General features: G+C 48.1%; 1 protein-coding gene across 7 annotated transcripts in view; it reads right to left on the bottom strand.

The window, feature by feature from the left end:
* NHSL2 (NHS like 2) overlaps window positions 1-24,990 on the bottom strand; it is a 187,411-nt gene that overhangs the window by 44,560 nt on the left and 117,861 nt on the right. The window contains exon 1 of one of the 7 annotated variants that reach the window (XM_074324045.2): window positions 21,192-21,292. The exons of 5 other annotated variants lie outside the window; for them this stretch is intronic. In XM_074324045.2, coding sequence (XP_074180146.1) covers window positions 21,192-21,258 — 67 coding nt within the window. In that variant the 5' untranslated portion in view covers window positions 21,259-21,292. Of the gene's footprint in view, window positions 1-12,738; window positions 13,232-21,191; window positions 21,293-24,990 lie in introns of those variants that run through there. One more of the 7 variants, XM_074324040.2, reaches the window with a different exon arrangement.

The raw sequence follows: 24,990 nt of genomic DNA, 5'->3' as shown, positions 1-24,990 counted from the left end.
ACAAACTCGTGTATACGTGGGCATTTAGAGTAGAATAATGGCGGCATTTGAATTGAGTAGGGGGAATGTGGGTACTACTAGAATATTCAAAACACCATAGGTGCCTTGCATAGGTGGTTCACATTCTAGTTCTGTTGGGTAGAGCTGCACTGGACTTTGGATTTTATTTAAATGTCCATCAACAGGGATGTGTCACGCCCACCACAGGGCATCCGTATGATGGGCTCCCATGCAGCCATTAAGAAGAATGAAGTAGATTTCTATGAGCAGAAGTGGGAAAACTTCAGAGAGGTATTGTTGAGCTTAAGAAAAAAGTTGACAAGGAATGGGCCAGCATGCATAGTATGGTCTCATTTGTGCATACAGAAAGCACACGTATGTTTATATGTGCACCGAACAAGTGTGCAAGGACACACAAGTAGTAAGTGTTACCATAGATGTCCTAGTGGGTGTGAGGGGGGCTCTGAGAGGGAGGGTGAAGGAACTTTCACTTTAATCCTTCTGTACTATTTCAAGTTTTAACAAAAAGTGTGATAGTATACATTTATATTTTACATATTGGAATATAATTTATTATAATAGTTTCTATACTAGTATAAAGAATTAATATTTTTCAATAAAAATCAGAGTTTCTCTTATTCTTTCCATAGCTTTATTTCTACTTGCAAACACCCCTCTCACCTTCTTCTTTCTTATTTCTCCATTTATATCCACTCATTTCCTCACCTTCTCTTTCCTCTCACCTTCAAAACCCACAGGATCTGTAAATGGGGAACATCTGTTACCTCTGTCTTCCCATAGAAGAGGAAGGCGCTATGCTGGATTAATGCTCAAGTACAGAGACCATTATCTAAGGTGGCCATGTCAGCCCTACCCAACTGTGGAGAGAAAAACCTACCCAGTGGAAATACACCCTAGCACTTCTCCCTAGCGATTTTGCCACATTCATGTCAAGACAAGACAGCTTACAAAGAGAAAAATAACAACCTAGGACAATGTATGTGTGATTTTTTTTTTCTTTCCTAGTTCAGGAATGAGTGGAGGCAGGGTAAAAGCAATGGGCTTTGGAGAGAAGACTTGGTCCAAGTTTGGGAAACCAATTTAATTTGCCATCTGCAGTTAAAAATAACCAAGAGGGTCAAGTGTTTTGGAAAGACAAGTATAGAAATTGGAGAAAGGAAAAAAGCTCTCCAGCTTCTGGGAAACAGGTATAACAAAAGATTTGTTTGCTCCAGGAGAGATGTGAACCTCAGTCCTTAGAGTTTAATTGAGAGAGGAAAAAACACAAGCGTCCCAGCCAATTGTCAAGCAGATAATAGCTTCTGAAGGGTAGGCCTGCAAGGATTGGGAGATGAAAGCCCTGTTGAAGTGTGTGGGGACAAGTGGTGTGGGAAAATGCCAAATTTTCTTTCAACAATCATTTTCAATGCAAATGAAATAAATTGCTTCAATAAAGAAAGGCCTTGAATGTCTATTGGAAGTTTTTTGTTTTTCATGGAGAGATCTGCCCTGCCACTCCTCACCCTAAAAGTGAAGATTCTGGCAGCGCAGTAAGTAGCAAAAGCAGTGGACTGGGAGTCAAGACATGACAATAAATAATTAGTAGGACATTCCTTTGAAAACTACAAAGTGTGGTTAACTATTGTTATGGAACTCAACCTTGTCTTTGACCCTTCCTATCTCCACTCCCCTTTCAGGTCCTCTTCTCTTTCAGCATCTTAGCATGAAAAACACTGAGCCAGAAGTTTGAAAGGAGTCCAATGGAAAAAAACGTATACCGGTCCCTGAGGAGACCACCTAGAGTGAAGAATTTTCTCAGTATCCTCAGTTCATGGAAACTAAGCCAGAATGCCATCTATTTGGCTTTTTAATTTACACAAAAGCCCAATTTTATTTTGTTTTATTTATTTATTTATCTTCTTTTTTGAAAGTTTTTTTTAAATTAAAGTTTATTGGGGTGACAATTGTTCGTAAAGTTACACAGATTTTAGGTGTACAATTCTGTATTACGTCATCTATAAACCGCATTGGCAAAAGCTCAATTTTAAATACTAGATGCTTATTTAAGAGCAAGTCCAGTGAACAGATTTCCAGACCTAAGGACTGGAACTGCACTGCTGCACAGGAGGCGGAAGAGGAGAAACGCAGCGTCCACACAGTAACGCTCAGTAGCCCAGGACCGGCTTTGTGGCCCCTGGCCTAGGAACACAGGTACCTCTTCCTCACTCCCGAACGGCAGTCCATCAAGTTCCATTGCTTTTACCTCCAAAATAGATCCAGATTCTGACCATTTCTCACTGGCACTGCCGCTGCCCTAGTCCAAGCTACTGTCGCTGACAGAGCCTGCTAATGGCTTTCAGTCCCTTCTCATGCCCCCTCACTCTATACAGAAGCTTTTACAAACAACAGTTCTACCCTGTGTCTCCCCTGCATGGACCTTGGATGGGTGAGTCTTTGACTAATGTCTACCGACCCCCTTGCCCCCCAGCCCGGGCTGAAAGCTCCACGCTAGAAGGGACCATATCTGTTTTGCTCACCTCTGTATTCCCAGGCCTGGCCTCATGCCTGGAATGCAGTGGACACTTAGTTGTTGAATGAAGGAATGAATTTTAACAACTAACATTCACCTTTAAAGGTAAACATGTCGTTTGTTATTCAGAATAACCCTGTGTCACAGGTGTTATTGTTCTCATTGCACAGGTGAGGAAATGGGGGGTCCGAGAATCGCCCAAGTTGGCAGAGTTAATGCAGAGTGCATTTAAACTCTCGTCTGTGGGGGTCAAAGCCTGTGTCTGCGGTACACCCCATGCGGAGACGCCCTTCTCAGCAGGAAGAGCAGCCTTCCCTGGGTGACCTAGTGAGCTACTAGACTACAGTGACCTTATTTTCTGAAGCGCAAACCAGGATTCTTGGCCTGACAAATAGAATCAAAAACTTGAAACTGGGACTTTGCTGGAAAATCCAGGTCACAGAGTTGCTGTACTCATAACACATGGCAGCTACATAATGCGCACTTGTCAGCTAACTCTGATTCAGCCACTCATCCATCACATCTCAGGAAGACTCCTTAAAAAAAATCGGTTTTCTAGGCCTCACATTTCTGTACACCAAATCCTTCCCACTCACTCTTTTTGTTTGTTTAATTACTCCCTACTCTGTCTTGTCTTTTCGGTTAACCACTTTCTCCCTGGTCTGCCTCAAAGAGTCTCTGGGTCCTGCCTGCTGATGGATGCCACGAATGGTTGAAGGAAACAATAGTGCTTGGGGACCATGGCAACCAGGCCAAGCACTGAGGACAGCCCTTCCTACCACTCCTACTTTCTGTTTTATTCCAAGTGCTGCCGATAAGTCCTGACGGCCCCCATTATGTCACTGATCAGGGCGATGCTGCTGGCAGGAGACATCGAGGCAAAATTTCAGTTCCAGAAAGAGGTTTGCGAGGCTGTTGCTTCGCCACACCCATGTCTCAATGTCAGGCTCATGGCTCCAGGATCTGACATTTGCCCCAAGCACTCATCACACTTAGTTCAAGTATACCCCTGAGTAAACTTGGTGGGCTGGCAGGCTCCAGCATTGGGGCGACAATAGCAAAAATTTGGGGGTCATCTTCTTTGGCCTGGAATCCAAGAATCATAATGTTACCCAAGGATTTACACTGGAGTCTGGGAGACAAGGGGCTCTCAGTGAACTGCAATGTGAGGTCTCGGTGATGCTCTGCCCACCACTAACCAACTGGGTCGGGGCTCCAGTGGGGCTGTGAACCTGTCTGAGCCTCAGTTTCCTTTTTAGATCATGAACTATTTCAAGCATACATAAAAGTACTAGGAACAAACACATTTTCCCCAGAACCTTCTTCTGAAAGACATAAAATTTTATAGGATCAGTTGAAGCCCCGTGTGCACCTCTGAGGGAAGGGAATGGGACCCATCATGTTGATACAGGTGTACATTTGAAGCCTTTCTTCAGGGCAATATTCTGCTGTTTATCCAAAGTAACAATTCACATATGATTTGATCCAGTAACTATACTTTCACACTGGAAACACTCTCAACATCCATGCATGGACAGAAAAGAACCCACAGCACAGGACCAGCTACCATGAAGGCGCTTGTAACAACATGTGTCTTCGATGGAGATACCCTCACTACTGCCACATAGGGACCTGGCCAGAGTCCCACGTCTGCAGGGAAAGGCCCTTTCCTGGTAATTAATTCCAATAAAATGCCGAAATAGTCCAGGGGATACTCAGTGCATTAGAACCCAGGTTGTACAACTATCAGAAGGAGACAGAATTCGTAAGTATTTGAAAAGAATCTTAGCAAATGAGGAGATGGCTTGCCTTGCGTCAAAACTAAATGACCAGCAGAAAGAAATAAAGAAAGAGAAGAAAGAAGAAAAGGGCTTTTTCCTTTGTTCGTGAACATCCATAAGAAGAAGTGTTTATGCTGCCTGGTGGTGTTTGACTTGAGAAATTCATTTACTGAGAGCTTAACCGATAAAGCCAGAGGTTTAACTTAAAAAAATGACTTTACTAATCACAACAGATAATTCCTCTTGAACACCTTCATGTACTAGGCACTTTGCAGTCTCTGTCTAGCCGAGTTTCCCCAAAAACACTGCAAGGCAGCTATTCTAAGGCCCCTCTTATTGGTGAGGGCAAGGAGAGGTCAAGGAAGCTGCCGAAAGCTGCAGAGCTGGTGATAGTCAGGATTGGAACTCAGGTCTGTCTGCTGACAAAGCCTGCATTCTTCTCCATAGAACATTTGCAGATAGAAGTATATCAGAAAGCCAGGGAATTGATTTGCTAAGTGTGGCCTTAAGCTGAATGTATTAGACAGGACTCCTACAATGCTTATGGGCCCGCCTCACCCATAAGCCCCTTCTGAACAAAGTGGACAGAAGTGATTCCTTGAGTCTGGATTACTATTTACTCATTTGATAAATATTTTGCTGAGTGGCTACTCCGTGCCAGGCACTGTTGTTTTGCTCAAAACTGAATGGACTAGGGAACCTATGCCTGAGTCAAGGATAGTCATCTTCCAGCTAGGTCTCGAGGGCGCCTAGTGGCCTCTGAGTGTGCTGCAATGAGGACCCAACGAGTGACCAAGTGACTCAACAAGAGTCCTTTGCTGGTGAACTCAATGTGACATAGACATATGGAGGGGTCCATGTAGTGGGGTGGCTCAGAAGCCAGGAGACGCCCAGGGAGACAGCAGTAAGCAAAGCAAGGCTGTGCGGGCAGCAGGAGAGGCCGTGACAGAGAGAAGCTGAGTGGTGGCCAGCAGTCCTGCAGCATCACTTGTGAAGAGTAGCAGCTGCCAGAGATGGCTTCCTCTCCATCACCTATACATAAATCCTGACGTTCATGCCCTGCCACCTAAAGAAACTGAAGCACACCTTGTTCTTACGACAAGGGACCAGCTTACTTGCAGTCTCTGGGAACCCAGACCACACACAAGAGCTGTGCTTCAGAAAGCCCGGAGTTGTACTGGGGAACCTGGGTCTTGACTTCTGTATTGTGTCCTCTTGGTGTGTGTGTGTGTGTGTGTGTGTGTGTGTGTGTGTGTGAACATGAGCACAGCCATTCAGGCTTTCCGGTCCTGGCTGCTGATGCACGGAAGGAGGTCCAGAGAGGTTCTGTGTGAAGCTGGAAGACTGCAGCAAGAACCAAAAGAATCACTCTGGGCAGGTAAAGACCCATACCATGTGGATTCGTGGATCATGAGTAATTCCTGGGTGCCACTACATACCTAAGGTCTTGGGGACACAATGTCTGTAGTTACATACCCCACTGGGCTGGTATGAGATCCTCAGCCATACCCACGGGCAATGCCTGGGCAATGTCTGCCTTCCCTGACCATGCTCCCAGCCCACTGTCTCATCTTTCATCCTGTTCCCCAGCTCAGATGAAAAAGTTGTATTACAATGCCATGATGGGGAAAGAGCAATATGGAGGAACAGGCACTCTCATACATGGCTGGTGACACAACTTCTTTGGAAGGCAAGTTGGCATTATGTGTCAAAAATTGAAATGCACATTCCTTTTTACTCAACAACGCCACTTCTAGGAATTTCTACTAGAGACGAAGTCCATATGAAGCTGCATGAACAAAGATATACATTGTACTACTGTGTGTAATGGCAAGACACTGGCAATAACCCCCTCCAATAGAAGATAAGTTAGGTAAATTGTGGCTCGGCCACATGATAGAATATTCTGTCCTTCCTTCCCTCTCCACACACACACACACACACACACACACACACACACACTCTCTCTCCCACACTTTGATATATGCACACATCATATCTGGAAGGACACACAAGAAACTGGTACGCGTGGTTGTCTCTTGAGAGGGGAGCTGTTAAAGTGGGGCTGAGGTTGGACGAGGCAGGAGGATTACTCTTTTCAGTAAATACTATTTTATACTGTTGAATTTCTTTTGCCACATGCATATATTACTCTAAAGACATAAAAGCAAAAAAGCAAAAGCAAAGTTAATTGCAGAAATCTTCAGTAGGGGATTGGTGAAATAAATTATGGTACATTCTTACTAAGAAATGCTATATAGCCATTCAAAATGCATGATAGAATCCCATTTATGTAGAAAGATACGGACATATGTAGGCATAGTCATAGGAAAAGATCTGGAATGAGTGATGGCCTTTGAAAGAGACTGGAACTTGTGGGGAGGGGTGTGGAAAAGGAAGGGTGAGTTGAAGATGGACTTCCATTTTTTACTCCAAATATGTTTGTTGATTTTTTTGTTTGTTTAATGAGTCTGTGTTTTATTTTGTAATAACAACACTTGAATGGAAAATAAATTATGAGGAGAACAAGAAGTCCAGTCTTAGAGGAATCTACATTCTAAAGTTTGCTTTCCTAACACACGCCTCTGTTCAAGAGCCGCCGTGACTTCTCCCAGCTGGAAGGCCCAGCCTGGCACCGGAGGCTTCGCCTTGGCGGTTCTCCCACTGCCTCTTCACACTTGGTCTCCTCACCAGCCTCAAGCACGTGCCCATCTCTCTTCCCTTATCCAATCTGCTTCCCTTGTGCTCCCTGTGCATGTATGCTACCCCTCCCCCCAGCCCTGATTGAAATTCTGCTCATGCTTCATGACCCACCTAAGCAAGCCTTCTGGAATATTCCTGCCCATTAGTAAGTACCACAAAAACTCATTTGGAGCTTGGCTACCTTGCGTTGTTATTTAAACTTCATTGAATAATTTAACTAAAATATGGATATCATTTTCTTGTTCACAAGCACTTACACAGCTCTCTTCATTAGAACCTCCCATCTCGTCTATGAAGTAGTCAAGGTAGGAATGATTATTTTCATTGCATTGATGAGGAAACTGAGGGATAGCGAGGCTTATTGTTCAAGGTAACATAAGTAGGAAGGGGCCAACAGTGTCCTAGGTCTGCCTGACTCACCTAGAACACTTGCTTTTGTTTCCCCAGCCAGAATGTAAGTCCCTGGAGGACAGAGAGTCCATTTTCAATGTTTCTTTAAAAGACAAAGGGAAAGCCATGAGTGTTCCGAACCTTGCCAACCAAGATGGGACCTCAGTCAAGCATAGTGTACGTGGTAGGAACCTGCCAAATGCTTAGTTAGGTCAGTGCTGCGTGTTGCAGGGACACGAAGGCTTGGGTAGCTGTCCTCAAGGAACAGAACACAATCAAGTATGGAACAAACGACATGTGAGCTGGGAGACTTATGAACTTTTTTCTTTAAATAGCATATCAAACCTGCAGCTTTGAGCAAGTAAACACTTTTAAAAGGGAGTAGATTTTTTTAAAAGTTAGAAAATAGTACAGTTTGCCATTTTAATCATTTTAAGTGTACAAATCAATGGCATAAATTATATTCCCATCATTGTATCACTATCTCCACTATCTCCACTACCCAACCATCTCCACTATTCATTTCCAAAAATTGTCATCACTCCAAACAGAAACTTAGGCAGTAATTTCTTATGCCCATTCCTCCCAGCTCCTGCATATGTCCAGTCTACTTTCTGTCCCTATGTATTTGCCTACTGCAGATTTTTCATATTAGTGGAATCATACAGTATTTGCTCTTTTGTGCCTGGTTTCTTTTACTGAACACGTTTTCAAGGTTCATCCATGTTGTAACACAGATTAGAAATTCACTCCCTTTACAGCTGAATAACATTCCATTGTATGGATATGACCATGTTTTATGTATCCATTCATCTGCTGATGGACATTTGGGTTGTTTCCACTTTTTGGCTATTGTGAATAGTGCTGCGATGAATATTCATGTACAAGTATCTGTTCGAGTCCCTGTTTTCAATTCTTTTGGGTAGATACCCAAAAGTGGGATTCCTGGGTCATATGGGAACTCTCTGTTTAACTTTTTGAGGAACTGTCAGGCTCCCATATCTTTTTTAAAACCAGCTTCACCACAATGCTGTTTCCCTTATCAATGAGTTCAATAAATCTTTGATACGTCATCACTATATATTTCAATGAATCATGTTTGTAACTCTTTGAAAACTACACTTTAATAAGGGTGATTTATTTAGTCTGCTAATCTTTAAAGCATAAAGTTGATCCCTACACCCCACTTTGGCCCCCATTGTTTATTGCAAGTTCCCTACAAGGAAGTCAAGGAAATGATTAGAAATGAGGGCTCTCTTGCTTAATCCATGAGGCTAGCATGGTATTGTGGTAATTATAACTAGAGAGAACATTTTAATTCTGGTCCTATGATAGTAATGGCACAGAAAACTCGAGACAAAAGCTCTGCTTTAGGCGAACTCTGGGACGAGATAACCTCCAGTGGAACCCATTGGGAGAGATGCTAGAATTCTTTCTGGACAGCCTCAGAACTTGCCTTCATTGGCACTTGACAGGAAACCTTCTGGGCATGGAATGAAGATAACAAAGAGACTTGGTCTGGAGTTTGAGGAGGAGGGTGGGCACAAAGATGGGCAGAGGGTACAGCCTAGGGGTGGTAGAGAGGGGACAAGGAAGGGTTTTAGTTGCCTCTAAGTGGCCTTTTATTCAGACTATACGACCCCTCCCCCAAAAAAATCTCCTACAGTATTCATTGCACATTAAAGAAGAGGTATTCTTGGTGTCATACATTTTTAATGTTTCAAAGTAAGAAAGTTTTGCCTTTTGAGTAAGGCTGAAATTTTAAAAGCAAAAAACCATATTTCCCCTCCTCATAGCTCAAAAGGAACTAAGGATTTTGATCACAATTTTGTCACTTTTGAGACAAGCTCTGAAAGAACAGGTGAGTGTAAAGGAAGAATTTCACAGGTGGTTAAGAATGTGTAGGAGAAAAAAAACAAATAAAAAAGAATGTCACTGTTATAAATATGATCAGAATATATCTATTTCTGAAAGAATACCAGACAGGTTAAGAAACTAAAGGTAAAAACCTACTTTCTTCTGCAACCCTTATTTTTCGCCCTCACGGGGCTGTGACAAGATGACAATACATGTAACAAGCGCTTTGCAAACTGCAAAGGACTGCACATGGCTTTGAGGGGCTGGGTGGGGTAAAGAGAGGGTATGCGGTACTGGCCTGGCTCGGGGGATCTGGCCGGCAGTGAGGTGTAAAGCAAATCCTTGCACCTCAGTTTGCCAGGGTTGTTGGGAGGCTCTTATGATAAGGCCTCCAAGAGAAGCAAGAATAGTCTCTTTACTATTAGTAAAAAGTGACCTCCCTTATACCAGAAGTTCCCTGCAACTTGTTTGCGTTTGTATCATCCTCGCCTCTAAGCCCAGTGCTCAGAATATCATACTCATTCATTGTTTTAACAAACATTTATTATGCCGTACTGGCCACCAACTCTTTTTTTTTTAGTTAAAAATACAGCCACCAACTCTCGACAGCCACACTCTGCCCTCCAGACCACTATTTTCTTGTCCCTGCCTCTCCAGCACTGAAGCCCTGGGGGGGTCTGACTGGGCCCCTGTGGTATACGCTTCATCTTTTTCTCAATATGAACATTTTGCCTGAATAAATTTATATTAAAATAAATTGTATAAGGTAACAAAAAACAAAACAAAACAAAAGGAGCATCATTTGCCAGAAATAGGAAATAACAGTGACAAAAATACAATGGAAAGAGAGTAATTAAGTTCTATGTGGGTATCGTTGTCTGTCTGTTAGCATGTTTGAGACCCAGGCCTGCTCCAGCTCCATTCCAAAAGCTTAGCAAGCATTACAGAGGTTGAAGAATAGCACCATGCTGAGACTTTCTCTTTGATACAATCGCAAAGCTGCAAGGAGAAGGAAGCGAGAACCATTTTCTCACCATGTAATTCAATGTTCTTTAAAGCTGTACCATGTGCCATTAAGATCACCTTGGAGGTCCCCTCCCTGCTACCCCGCTGACTGTGAAAGCACTTCGTAAACAATAAAGTGCCCTACAAACGTGGTGCTCATTACCACTCTGTCGCTTTGTCCATTGGCTCAGGGGCAGTCACTTCCATGTAAACGGCCCCTTCGTTGGCTCAGTGAAGTTTCTGAACCGGCGCCTGTGGCAACTGTCATGGCCCACACTGTGAACCGGGAGGGCCCTCACGGAGTGCCCTATCTTCCCACTGGGACCAGGCGGGGAACCGATTTGTCCAAGGACACAGAGGGTGTTAGTGTTGTTAGCAGGGAAGGGGACCGGCAGAAAAAAAAGAAGAGTAGAGCTAATTGTGTGAGGCGACCAGTCCCAGTAGCTGCCATCTGTGAGGCAGGCGAGAAGAGAATGCGGGAGCAGAGGTGGGAAGAAGTCAGTCCATCAGGCCTTAGAGTGCAGGGCTGGACTCCTCAGGTAGGGGCAGAGGTTACATGTGTCCTCATTGGAGTATGACGTAGGTAATAATACTACCCACAGCCTAGGATTGCTGTGAGGGTCACAGGAGGCATGATATGCAAAACTTCACATACAGGGCCTGCCATGTTATTTAGCATGACACATTTTCTTCTCTCCTGGCTCCCCTTCCCAGCCCAGACTGGCAGCCAACACCGGCCCTGTTCTCAGTCCTATTCTTGTGCTCCCCCAGCTGTGGGGCTCATAAGAAAGCAGAGGGGGCATATTCCAGGGGCTGGGACCCGGGACCCTCACATAGACACAGGGGACGGTGGGTGCTCTGGGGCAGGGGGCTGGCCAAGCTGTGGGCACCACCCCTTTGGAGGGAGAGGCCACTTTGGCCTCTGAGAGAACAAAGAAAAGGCTCTGGTCTTCTGTGGCACTAGGAGGCAGTGCCTGAAGCAAGTCCCTTCATCAAAGGCCATGAGGCGGAAGGTTAAATATAGCCTTTTCCAGCTGTCTAGGACATAGATTTATGAAATGTCAGAGCTGTGTTAGAGTGAGAAACGACGCTATCTCTGCTGTTTTTAGAGAGTAAAAAGGACGCAGTAAAGAAGAAAAAGAAATCTGGACTGTCCTCAACGGGCGGTGGGCGGCCAGCAGAGGGCTTTGAGCAGCTGGCTCTGTTTTGAAAGTCTTGCTCTGGCTGGAGAGGGGCAAAGGTGGGAGCAGGGAGCCCAGGGGGAGGGAGAGATGGTGGTGCCAGCCCAGGGTTGGAGCTGTGGAGGTGGAAGGAGGGAGCCCACTGCAGGATGGGGCTGGGACTGCACCCCTGCTGAGGTGGGTGCTGCCTCCTCAGAAGAGCAGGGCCAACCTGCACTGGCCCTTGTCTTCTCAAGTGTTTGCCCCGTGACTATGGGAAAGGCAACGTGCCTAAAGACACCCACAGCCCTCATTCCCTTTCAAGGCAGCCCTAGACAGTCTATTAGAAAGTTCCTCCTTGTCCATGGGTCTCAGCTGTAGCGACTGTGCCTCCATCTCATCTACTCTTCTCAGACCCATCACTGTGCTGTTCAAACTCCTCTAGCTCATCACCTCCTGCCACAAAGGACCCAGTAGAGCCTCAGAGACACAGGATGGACTCCAGCTACGTCCGCAGCACTCACTATAGCTTCCAGCACATGTTCAAGGGCATGCAACGGCAGTGTCACCACACCCCTCGCTATCGTCGTCACGTAAGCCAGCGAGAGGCCCTGGTGTGGCTCAGGACCCTGAACCTGACTCTACCTTACTGCCAGGAAGTCTGGCTTCAGCTGCAATTACAAAGCACTTGATCTCTTGGTAATAACGTGGGTGGACAGATGACCAGTGACCGGTGCCCCTTTCCTGCTCCTCCCTGCTTCCATGCTTGGTGTTATAGAAAACAAACAAGCTAACATACGCGCGCGCGCGCACACACACACACACACACACACACACACACACACACACACACACACCAGGATTTTAGCAGAAGTCCAGGAGGTGTGTAAACCCCAAGATTGACTGACATGGTATTTTCCAGCATCCAAGGGACAGGGCCTGAGAGGGTATGTTTAGTTGGTTTACAGAAAATAAGAGGTACAGCACTTCTTACACACACACTTACAATCCCTCAGTCACTTTCATTATCCCTTTAGAATCCAGCTTATCAGGGTTAGGATGTGATCACATCCACCCTCTCCTCCCCCAGAGTCACCCGATTTGGAATTGCTTTCAAAGCACCTCTGCTAAGTGGCCCACCTGCCCCTCCTTGCAGACCTCTAGTACTGGGGAACCCACTCCCCCACGCCCCCAGATGGCACAGGCTGGCTCAGGACGGCTCTGTGTAGAAAACCCCTCCCCTCAATAGGCCCCACTTCCTTCCCTTCTCCCCTCTGCTGAGCAAGTGACCCTCCTCCCCCCAACGACTCACCTCCCCGGCTCCAGAAGATGGTGACAGCCTCTGCTCTGTCCATCCCAGCCATGTGGATGGCCAAGACTCCACATCCAGCAGGTCGTCATGCAAGGAAGAAGCGTGTGCTGGGCCCACACTGGGGGCAGGCAGCCGATGGGCTCTGCACTGCTCTGAACCCTGTCCCCAGGCTCCTCAGGGGGCACTCAGGGCCCCTTCCCTTCCCCGCCTCCCAACACCGTGGCTGGCTCAGTTTGGCCCCGTTGGTCACATGATCTATTACCCCGGGAAGTTGTCCCTGGGCTGCCCAGCCCAGGGAATGTGATGCAGGATTCCCAAAGTGACTTTCCTCTCTCTCCTTTCCCACTGCCCTCCACCTCCAGCACCCGTGCAGCCACACTGGTCCGGATGGTTCCGTCCCAGCAGGCCAGTGAGGGGAACCGTCTAGCTCTAGGTACACTTCACTGCCCAAGGCCCAAGTCGGAGCACCACGGAGGGCTGACCTCCCGCTCGGCTGCTATCCTGCAGTGAGGGGAAATGAGCAGGAACTGGCTGTCTGACTCAGCGCCCCTGGCCTATTGTCACTGCGCAGCCCCTTCCTTCCCAGAGGAGAGACGTGCACAGAGATAGGCCTTGTTTTTACAAGTCTCTTGCACACACACACTTTCTCTCTTGGCCTGGACAGAGTTGGTGCACTACGGCTAGATGCCATTCAGTTTACTTTCCTGCACTCCTAACAAGTGCCTACACCCCGTAGAGGTCATCCGCCAGCATCCTCAGCACAGACAGAGGACTCGGTATCGGGAGCAAACTGAGGTTCCCAGAGGGAAGTCTTGGGAAGCACCGTGAGAATAGTGAGGTTCAGAGTCCGGCATTAGGCGGAGAAGCCTGCTGACCTTCCTCACTGCTTCACCTACCTCCAGCCCAGCCGCATATTGCAGATTCTAGCAAAGTCTACTGCCCAGGGCACAGAGCATGAATCACTGGCTTTAAAACATACCTTGTTCAAATTTGTTTCCATGTGCTTAGAAGGACAGGGGCCCAGGAAACAAGTCACATGTGCCAGAGGCCCCTTACAAAGGGACCCCAGGACCATACTGGCAAAACCAGCATAGGCCAAGGGATTGTGCCTTGGCCATGACCCGCTTCTACTTGGAAGAGTCAAAGAGACAGAGCCGGAGACTTATTCTCCTTTCCATTATTTGGTTTTTTGACAGAGACACGGGGAAGCAGCTTGTTGCCTCCAGGGCACCGAGCACCTCCTATACAAAACAACTCCTGGAGGGCAGGGCTGTGGGTCTATGCAGCCCCATCTTCCCAACATATTTGTATGGCTACAGAAAGGCACTGAAAAAGACTGAGGTGAAATTGCCAGACAAAGGCGAATGCGCTGTGTCCCTGAGGTTAGGAAAGGGTAAGTGTCTAGGAGCAAGGACCCGTTTACATCGTCTACTGCATTCAAGAATCTAAGTTGGCTGAGGTCCAAGGAATGAGTGTTCTCTGTGGCGACACCAAGAGGGTGATCTTGGCCAGACCACAGCAGGTTAAGGAGGGAAGTGGGAGGGCAGGGGAGACACCTCTCAGGAAGTCTGGCTGTGGTGACAGAGGAAAGAGATAAGCGCCATTGCTTGGGGAGAGACAGAGCTACGGCTGGGACTTAAATGTTTGTCCGGGTGGGAGAGATGCTTCCACAAAACCTGCCCTCCCTGCTGGCTGCACTTCCAGAACTTCTCGGGAGTGGAGCCCAGGAGTTGACAGTGTTTGAGAATCATGGCACTAATTCTTGGTAGACACTGAAGTCCAGTCTTTGCCCAGCTGGTGGGTGGAAGACAAACGCTCCTTCACGTTGGCAGATGAGCATCGTGACTGACTAAGATGACAGAATGGGGAGTCCTACTGCCTGGGCTGGAATCCCAGGCTCACCTGTGTGCCCTTGGGTGAGTGACTTAACCTCTCTGAGCCTCACTTTCTAATCTATATAATTAGGAGCTAACATCAGGTTGTTGCGTGCATCTAATGAGTTAGTATCAGCAAAGTGCTCAGAGTGCTGCCTGGCTGGATAGGAGCTATGTCAGGGCTGGTCTATGTCTTCGAGTGGCCCTTCTATCACTCCTGGCCTTCTGCCTAAAGCTCAGGGAGGGTCTCCCTTCAAAACATTGTTGCTCCTGCCCCCGACTTGGTCTCCCATCAGCCTCCATACCTGGCCTGCCTCCCACATGCCAGAGTGTGTCATCCCCTGTGATAGGAGCTGAAAGGTTTGTAGGAGATGAGTGGTTTCAAAGTGCACATGTCACCTTTATTAAAATACCTGGGTACCGTCATGACAGACAACAAGTATACTGCTCAATGTTGACATGAAAAAATTAATAATAATACACAGTGTGTCCCCCCATACTCTCTCCACAGCCTTCTTAGCACCTGTTGACAAGCTGTGCATCAGTGATCCCTAGAAGCCCACCTACTCTGACAGCTTGAAGCAGCAATAATGGCAGCACACCACATGCCAGCTGCTTCACACACCACACCTCATTTCATGTTTACAACCAGCCTGTGAGGGAGGTACCACTAATCCTACCAGACCAAGTATGCAGCAGAAGCTCTGAGAGCTTGGCTGAGACCCCAAGTAGCTGTGGAAGTCTTCTCCACTTTCTTTATCGATTATTCTAATCTTACCACGAAGCTTAGGCATTTTAGAGGACAAGGAAAACCCACATGTCCCCGATTGCTCCCCAACCACGGCTGAAACCAGAAAGCTTCACTTGCTTCAACAATGTGCATTTGTATATATCCCATGATAAGACGTTCCAGAGTGCAGCGCATCACACATCACAAAGCCCTTGAAAACTTCCCACATCATTGACTCCTCACCACAGCCCTGTAAGGAGGTACTGGTTACTATTGTGATTCTCACATTGCACATGTAGAAACTGAGGATACAAGGGTAAAATAACTCCCCCCCACCGAGAACCAAAGTAAGGGTCACAGCTTAGATTCAAACTTGAGGCTGCCCACACAAAATCCATGCATCTTCCCATTTCTTGTGGCTGTCTCTACTTTTGCATTTCTGTCTTTCAAGTGTGTTTGCTGGCTCAGGGAAATATGATGTGGTCTCAGCTTGACAAAATGATTTGCCAGCATAATTGTTCTAGGTGTGAATGGATTTGTATTTTTCATTGCACAAACAACATTATAACAGGGAATGTGGGAGCATCATGATTGGCCTCAAGCCCCAGGGCCAGTCCTCTACCTCCAACACATCTCTCAGTGTGGGAGGTGAGGAAATATTTTGTTTGGGGGTCTAGAGTTTCACCTTCTTCCGTACCATCCAATGGGCTCATTAAGTTGGATTAGGAAGGAAGGCCCCCAGGGGATAGGGGCCACTCGACTCCCTCCTAAGTGTCTGCCACTTTAGCGTCGGTCACATGTTAATCAAGATGAGAATTCAATAAGCTTGTGAATATGATACGGCCAGGTCAACTAGGAAATGCCTTGCAAATGCAATGAGGTGATTTCTTCATTTTATTTAGGCACAGAGGAGAGAACAGGGGACTCATTTTCATCTTAGAACACAGGTTACCATGCTTACAGTGCTGGTATGGCTGCTTGGGGACGGTGGTGGGAAAGCAGCATGATACGACGTCTCCTTGCACCAGAAGCCCCTCTGAACACCTGGTTTAGGTTTAAATTCAGGAATTCCTCCACTTGCTTCCTAGCTGAGGAATCCTCAGCTCTAGCTTTTGGACCCAACACAGAGCCACAAGTGAGTTCAATCATTCCAACAATACAAACATACCGCCAAAGGGACATACGACGGGACTTCTACAAGAATGGGAATTGCAGTCCTGGTTGCTATAGAGATTTGCTAGCCCTTCCAGAACAGAGCCACAGAGCCCTCTTTTCAGCACACCTGGTCTCCAGGGTTACTAACTCCTACCACTGAGGCAAAGATACTGAGAAGTACACGGCATGGTGCAATAGACACAAAGTTGACATTCAGACAGACTTGGGCTCCACAACTTTCTGGTTATCAGACCATGGGGCAACTCTCCCCCTGAGTCTCAGTTTTCTCATCCATAAAATGGCACCAACAATCCCTACATGGAAGTTGTTTTGAGGGTTAAGTAAAGTTGTGGATGGAAAGTGCTGTCAGACAATAGGTGTGTCATACTGGTTCCCTTTCCCTCCTCTTTGGGACACTAGTTCAAATAGACGGTTCCTGTATACACAGCTATGCACGTGCTGTGTAGTCAGGATGGCACGAGCACGTATCTCCCCCGACCCCATACAGATTCACAGGGTCACAGGGCTACACTTACTCAAGAGGTGAATGGGGGTGTGAAAGGTGTGGAGAAATCAATTCCAACTCATGAGCCTGGCAGACAAGGTTTTCCAGCATCAAAGCAACCTGAGCTCCAAGGTCATGTGGGCTTTCACATGCTGTGACTACCCTACTGCTACCCCACTCCACCCCCACCCCCACCCACTTTGTAGGTGCACTGGCTGTTGGGAGCAGCTCAGCTGGCTGCTCTCTGTGGTCCCCCAAACATGCCAGGCTCACTTCTGCTTCCAGTCTCAAGGTAAAGCCCATGGTGTTCCCCCATCTGCAATCATAATCGCTCTTCTTTCACTTGAAAATCAATTTAAACTTTCTAAAAGCTTTCCTAGCTATCTCACACCACATCTTCCCAAACCACCCTGGGGGTGAGTGCTAAGAATCCCCTCTTTAAGGATTCCTAGCTTTTTCTAGCCCAAGGATGGAGGTAGCAGAGGTAAATGACTTGCCTAAGATCACTCCACTTGTTCACAGATCGAGCCTGGTCAGCCTCTCTTTTCCACCCTTTGGCAAACAAGTGTTAGCCCTTGCCCCGGAAAAGCTCACATTTTACTAGGGGAGGTAAGTAATTAATAACAACCATAAAAATGACAATGCCTGAAAGAAGCCAATCTGAGAAGGCTACACACTGTATGATTCCAACTCTATGACATTCTGGAAAAGGCAGAACTATGGAGACAGTAAAATAAAAAGATCACTGCTTGCCAGGGGTAGGTGGGTGGAGGAGTGAGGGGGAGGGATGAACAGGTAGGGCACAGATTTTTAGGGTAGTGCAAATACTCTTATAATACTCTAATGATGAATATATGTCATACACTCGTCCAAACCCATAGAAGGTACAACACCAAGAGTGAGCCTCATGTAAACTATGGACTCTGGGTGATGGTGACATGTCAGTGTAGGCTCATCAACTGTAACAAATGTGCCACTGGTGGGAGATGGTGATATGGGGGAGGCTGTGCAGGTCTGGGGGCAGGGGGTACATGGGAAATCTTTATACCCTCTCTTCAATTATCCTGAAACCTAAAACTGCTCTTAAAAATTAAAGTCTTAATAAAAAAGACAATGCCAGCAATGATAAAATTATGTACAAGATACTAAATTAGTACAGAGGAGGGAGGGATGAACTCTGTTAATTTTGTATGGAGGAAGGTCAGTCAGGGAAGGCCTCAGAGAAGAGGTGACACCCAATCAGGGTTTTGAAGGATGAATAGGAAATTACCAAGAGAAAATGGGGGTTATAGGGTGGGGGTGGGGGATCCAGGCAGAGAAAAGAGCGTTTGTGAAAGCATGGGAGTCCTGACTGGTTATGGCGTATTTGGAAAAGCAGAAGTCATTCAAAATGGCTGGATCATTAAGTTCAACAGGAAGTGACAGGAGGTAAGGTTGGAGGAGTGGGTGGGGCCTGGTCATGGAAGGTGTCTAACTTGTGCTAAGGAACATGTACTTTACCTTAGAAACTGGTGCTTCCTAAACCTCAGGCAATTGTGTCTCACATCATCAATTTTTCCATTTCCATGTACCACCTGTACTACTATTTACTTAACTATTTTATTTAAAAAGACTCACTTTTAAAACACTTAATCTTGCCCTAATTAAAAATATATGAGAAACCATGTGTTGGATTTACTAGCTATATATTTTTCAAATACACATTAAAATATAGACAGAACTCTGAAAGGAAACCAAAGTTTTCTCTATAGCGCCTACAAATGATTCCCCTGGGCCACCTGGGACAAGCAGGACGTGCTTGGGGAGCAATCTGGATGTCCCTTCCCCAAATGACTGGGATGAAGGCTAAGGGGGAGGCAGGGAGCCCCACTCTGGAACAGGCCAGAGTCAAGAAAGTTCTGGACTCAGGCATTGACGGGGGACAAGAGGAGGGTCTACCAGGTCTCAGAGGAAGACTCAATAATAAATACTTGTTGAACAGTTGGATGGATGAGTGAAAATTGTAAATGTGAGCTGAGGGAGAGAGAGGAGCACAGGATGACTCTCGGGTTTCTAGTGTGGGTTACTGGAGACATGGTGATGTCACCAAGAGAAAGGGGTGGAGGGCGGTGCACAGTGTGGTTGGCTGAGAATGAGGTCCTTGTGGGACATTCAGGTGGAGATGGAGCCGTTGACCATATTAGTGTGACCTGGAGACAGAGATTCAGAGGTCAGCAGGGGAGAGGGTGTGGAGTGAGAGGAGACACAGGCCTGAGACAGAGCTCTGAGGAAAGGACATTTGCTAGTAAGGGTGGGGAACAGAAGAGATGGTTTCTTCCTCCATGAACTTTCAGAACAGACCTTCTGACCTCAGGACAGATCTACCTCCAGTGGTCAGGGCCTCACCTCCTCCCTTAGACCATTAGCTGACTGCTTCCTGTGCTTGTCTCCTCTCCTTGACCAGTCTGTGGGCAGCTTGGGACTGGAAGGCTGACCAGTCTCTGTCTAGACAGCCCAGTGGGGGTGAGTGTTCAACCAAGGCTCCTGGGACTGCCTCGGGATGGTGAGTGAGCAGTGCAGTGCTGGGGGTGGGGGGGGGCAGGAGACACAATGGGACAGAGAGGGAGAGAGGGAGAAGCGGTCATGAGGCCACCTCCTTGCTGCCAGAAGCAGGCCCAGTACTTCATACCTCCAGGGTGAGCCTGGATTGCAGCTGGCATTGAAGGCGCAGAAGAATTTTGAAGAAATGAAATGGCAGCCAGTAACTGTCCTGAGCTGTAGCACCAGCAGTTATGGGGAAGTTATCCTCAAGCTCCTGTCCATTTAACAGCAGCAGGTCCTGAGCCTCCAGCTCTGTGACAGAGAAGCATGATGCTATGAGGTGCTGCTTGGCCCATCCACCTAATGATGGCCTTAGAAGAGTATGTACCCAAAAGATTCTAAAGAAACTTCGACACCCAGAACCTTTGCTATTGGTTCAGTCCACCATAGGGGTCGCAATTCAGCCCATCCAGGAGGCCAAAGCAGGCCCTGCTCTGTCAGGTGGGCCCCAGGGGCAGTTACCCTGTCTGCCAGCACATCCCAAGTCACTTTCCTACAGCCTCATCCCCCCACACGGCCTGTGAGACCCCCGTTTCGGGGACGTCCCTAGGACTGGTGTCCCTGGACAACTCCCCTTAACCACATGGCCATCCAAGTCCCCAGGGAAAGGAAAGAGGTATGGCCCATTTTCAGCAGCACACCAGCCCGTTTGTTGCTTTCTTATGGTAAACTTGAGTTAAACTTGACACAAAGTTGGCCTGAACAGTGGATGAGTTCCTTCCAAACCACGGGCTTCTCTATGAGGGGTGCTGAGAAGGGCAAAGATGAAGGGCAGACACCCGTGGCACTAGTGCCTGTGGAAGGTGCTTCCCAGAGGCCAAGGGACAGGCAGCAGGGCAAAGAGTTGGTAGGCGGTGGATGGGACAAGAGAAGTTGTGTCCACACGCTCTTGCACTGTCTGGGGAGGTGAAGTAGGAAAAGTTGTCTCCAGATTCTGTCTCCCTGATTTCCATACTGTTAGCATCCAAGAAGGGGTTGTTGGGGGGAAGTACGCCATATGTGGAGACGGCGTGCCCAAGATAGTGGGCAACATGCTCAAGGCTTCCACAGGCTGCTATGAGCCCTGCAGTGAGGCGCGCTCCCTGCTGGGGCTGGGGCAGGAGGTGGGGGCAGGGCATTACACAGCAAGAAACAGATTTGCCTGGATCATTCACTGCATGCAGCATAGGAGGTGTAGGTGTACTGTGCGGGTGGGAGGTGGGCTGGGGGAGCCGAAGGCTTGAATAACAAAGGAGACTCAAAGGATAAGCCATGCACGGTTCCAGGTCTGTGCCTACTGGATCCAGACAGAAAGCACGGTCCTAGCAATAAACTTCAGTCCACAGCACGTTGCTCACTTCCCTGACGCTCCCGCCACCCTCCAGAGGCTGCACGGGGCTGCTGGCAAAGAGGCCAGCCCCTGCCAGCTCCGGGAGCTCTGACTTATGCAATTCAGGTTGGCGGGGGGAGCAGGGGAGCTGGGAGTTCACCCGCATCTCCCTCAGGCTCTCTCCCCGCCCCCCTGGCAGCTCCTGTGACTCACGCCAAGGGTCAGGGGCCCCGCGGCTGCAGCTGGGGAGGCCCTGGCTGTGGAAGCCGCGGAAAAAGGAGGGAAGGGCAGAGAGAGTACCTGTTGCTGAATGCATCCTGCTTTGGCTCTTACTCCTCGGTTGCTTGTGGTGAGAGTTGCCCATCATTCTGTTCTGGACTGGCAGCCGCCCCGTGGCTGCCGCCGCCGCCTCCGCCTCCTCCTTTTCCTCCTCCTCCTCCCCCTCCTCCTCCTCCTCTCCCCTCCTCCTCTGTCTGTGCTCCTCCCCAGGTGCTTACATCACCTCAGCTTGGCTTCTCACACACACGGCTCATCCAAATCCCACTTGTACCCCTGGCACACAATTGTCCAGACCTGACCCTCTCACTTGGACTACAGCCTGCTAGGAGCTTCTCTCAGCCTCTCTCTCTCTCTCCCTCTCCGTCTCCCTCTCTCCCTCCCTCCCTTCCTCTCTGTCTCTCCCTCTCCCTCCTCCCCCCTTGCTTTAGTGCTCCACTCAGGTTGAACAGCCCAGGTTCCAGAAGAACCTTAGGGAGACCTGAGCGTGGGCCCCGCCTCATCTGCCTCTGCAGACGGGGCCAGCAGGGGCGCCCTCGGGGACCCTACTCGCCTGCCCTCACTGTGCCTCGCTGCCTCTGCTCTCAGCGCTGTCATTTCTGCTGCCACGTGCTTGCTCCGTCTGCAGAAGCTCGCAAGAGCGAGGGGCCAATAACAGAGCCTAATCCAGGAGTGTGACAGGGACCAGTGAAGGAATGTGCTACCCAGGAATTCTATGTGACACAGCTCCCTGCTCCATTGTGGATGACGGATCCACTTCTGTAAGTGACTGGTGCCAATAGACTCCAGTGTTGAGAGATACCTGGAGAAATCTGGGCACAGCAGGAGGCTGCCAGGCTGCAGGCTTGGAGCTAACATAGCCAGATGCCTCTTATGTGCCCAATGTGGCCACCAGGCGGACCTGCCTCCTTGTCACACACACACCTGAATCCTCACTCCACTCTCGCTTCCCTCGCGGGCTTCACCTTCCTGGGGGAGGGCACAGCTCGCAGCACAGCTCGCAGCCCAGAGATTCACAAACAGGAATTGGGACCCTCAGAAGCCAATGAGAGGGCTCCTTCCATGAGTCCCACTGTAAATCCACTCGTTCTCTCTCTCTCTCTCTCTCTCTCTCTCTCTCTCTCTCTCTCTCTCTCACGCGTGCGCGCAGATGCAGCTGTTCACTGTAAGTGCTGCAGCCCTGTGGGAAAAGTGACACGGGGCAGGTTGTGTTGGCTCAGCAGCTCATTCCAGCTCCAATATCCTGGCACTGAGGAAGGGCCATGGCTCCTGGAATCAACTCTGCCAGAGCTTGACAACCCAGAGTGACTACACTTACTTAGCAAAGTTGTGGTACTGCCCAATGCTAATGTCATCAGACACCTGCTCATGTTGACAGGGGACCTGTCTGTCATAGTCACAGCTACAGAGCACTGTGGGTGCAGGTCCAGCTACAGCCTCAGCCTGGAAGACTTGGGACACTGTGCCACGCAGAAGGGGTCAAGTGGCATCAATCCATCCGTCCATCCATCCATCTACTCACCCAACAAATCATTTAGTCATTTTTTCAACATTTCCTAGGGATCTGCTCTGGCCAGGTAAGCCTTCTGCTAGGTGTTGGGGACATAGAGGTGTAAGTTACCACCCAGGAGGGGTGACCAACACATCTACAGATCACGATGGTACAGTGTGGTCACTGCTACCCCAGGGAAAGGATACACATATTGTACGAGTACCAAAGAGAAACTTCAGTCTGGAAGGGTAGAGGATACCTTCCCAGAGGAGGTGACAGTTGTACTGGGTCATGAGAGATGAAGAAGAGTTGGCCAGACAGAAAGGCAAAGGGCATACTGTTAAATACTTGGGATATCACCCTTCTTAGGAACCTGTCCTGCCAGGCCTCCAGCTGTCAAGGGTCTCTACCTCCATGCAAGACCGAGATTACAGAGGGAGGCAGACACAGCCTTCAAGGCTCCCCAGCTTAGTGGGGGAGACAGATAATTATACAGAGAAGTCACAGGAAGGTGTGATCCATTCTTGGGTTTGTAGCTCAATGTAGAATGTGGCAGGAGGTCTCCAAATGGACCTACCAGAGGCCAGAAAAGAGGGCTTGTGAAACAGAGGTTCCAGAGGAAGTGTGAAGGGTCAAGAGTGAAGCATCTTGGGAAAATAGATTTATGATTATGGTAAAAATCTTGAAGATTTCGGAACATCACAAAAACCTTAAAGGTGAGGTTTGGGGAATGTTTGGTCCCTGCCCTCTTATCCACTTGTGATGGGTCCTAGATATAAGTCTTGGTTGGTTCAAGGTTGTCAACGACACAGACTGAAAAAAAGGTTAGAGAGGCTGGAAGAGACAGAGCCATGACATGTTGAGATAGTTGTAAAATGTGTATGACGCTGTGAAAATCAAAACAGAATTGAACTCAACTCGGTTGTGCACTTGAGCCCCCAGATTATATTCCTGGGGACCAGGTGAGGAAGTCTGAATAGGAACAGGTACGTTTCCGAAATGTCTGGGGAGTAAGGGGATGGAGGGAGAGGCTGAGGAATGCATGAATGATCACAGACTGAATACACCCATGTACGCACTATCCAGGTCAAGAAGCTGAGGCTGACCAGGGGAGTTGAACACTTTGTCCTTGAGGCCCAAGTGACTAGAAGGGTGATGATGCCATTAACATCCAAGGAATGGGGGTGAGGGTATACAGAAAGTGGCTCTAGGGAAGGCTGCAGGCTGAGGAATGGTAATTCGGGGCATGTTTTTTTCTTTGGCCTCTGTTCCAGTAAGAAAGCCAGAGTGCCTTCCAAGTGCACCCCAAGAGATTATGCACCCACTTTGGAGGCCTTAGGTCTAGTGAACCACCCTCCGTCTTCCAGCCACATAACAAGGCCAGAAGAAGGGGCAAGCATGTGTTGGGCTCTACTCTCTTTCACACTGTGTTCCCAGTGCTCTGTATGCCTTTGCCATTCATTCATTCAGTAGATTCCACTGAGCCTATTATATCTAGGCCCTGCACTGGGCACTGGGGGCAGGTAGAGTTGGACAGGACAGACACAAGGAACTTACAATGCAGTCAGAGGAGACAGACGATAACCACGTCCACTAAGAACCCAGGCAGTGAAGGAAATTAACATGGAGATACGACAGCGAGTCACAGGCATGGGGGTGGGAGCTAATTTGGATAAGTGGTTGGGGACGGTCTCTCTGAACTAAGAACTGAGGATGACAAGAAGCCAGCAGAGGAAACAGAGAGTGCCAAGTCCATATGGTGAGAAGGATCGTGATGCTTTTGAGAAACGGAAAAGAGGCCAGCATGTCTAGGGAACAAGGTGAGGGGAGAGCAGAGGATTTTATTTTATTTCAAGTGCAATGGGAAATCATTTCAGAGTTTTAAGCAAGGGAGTGACAGGATCTGATTTCACCGTAACTTTTTAAAAGACCACCACACCTGCTATGTGGACAATGGACTGAGGCGGGGGTTTCAACTAGAAATGGGGAAGTCAGGAGGCTATCGCACTGGACCAGGATCACGGCAATAGAAACAGTGACAAGCATAAGAGAAATTTAAACCTTGTAATAACCCTACAGTAATGCCCTTCAAAAGCCCCTATTATCACCCCCATGGCACATATGAGGAAACCGAGGCCAAAGAACGCGAAAGAACTTGTCCAAGATCCCATAGCTTGCAAGCGATAAAAGTAGGATTGGTCCACTTCTGCCTGACTTCCTTTCCATTCTACTCAGAATTCTTACTCTGTTTCCTGCTCCGGGGAATCACTCACTCATCAGGACAATACAGGGTCTTCCTGTTTCTATCCGGAAAAATCACTGGGCATCCTG

This window comes from Rhinolophus sinicus, chromosome 18 (genome assembly GCF_057876585.1).
Source record: "Rhinolophus sinicus isolate RSI-liver-muscle chromosome 18, RSI-T2T, whole genome shotgun sequence".
NCBI lineage: Eukaryota > Metazoa > Chordata > Mammalia > Chiroptera > Rhinolophidae > Rhinolophus > Rhinolophus sinicus.
Note: the sequence above shows the minus strand (reverse complement) of the source record. Positions and strands in the feature narration are given on the sequence as shown.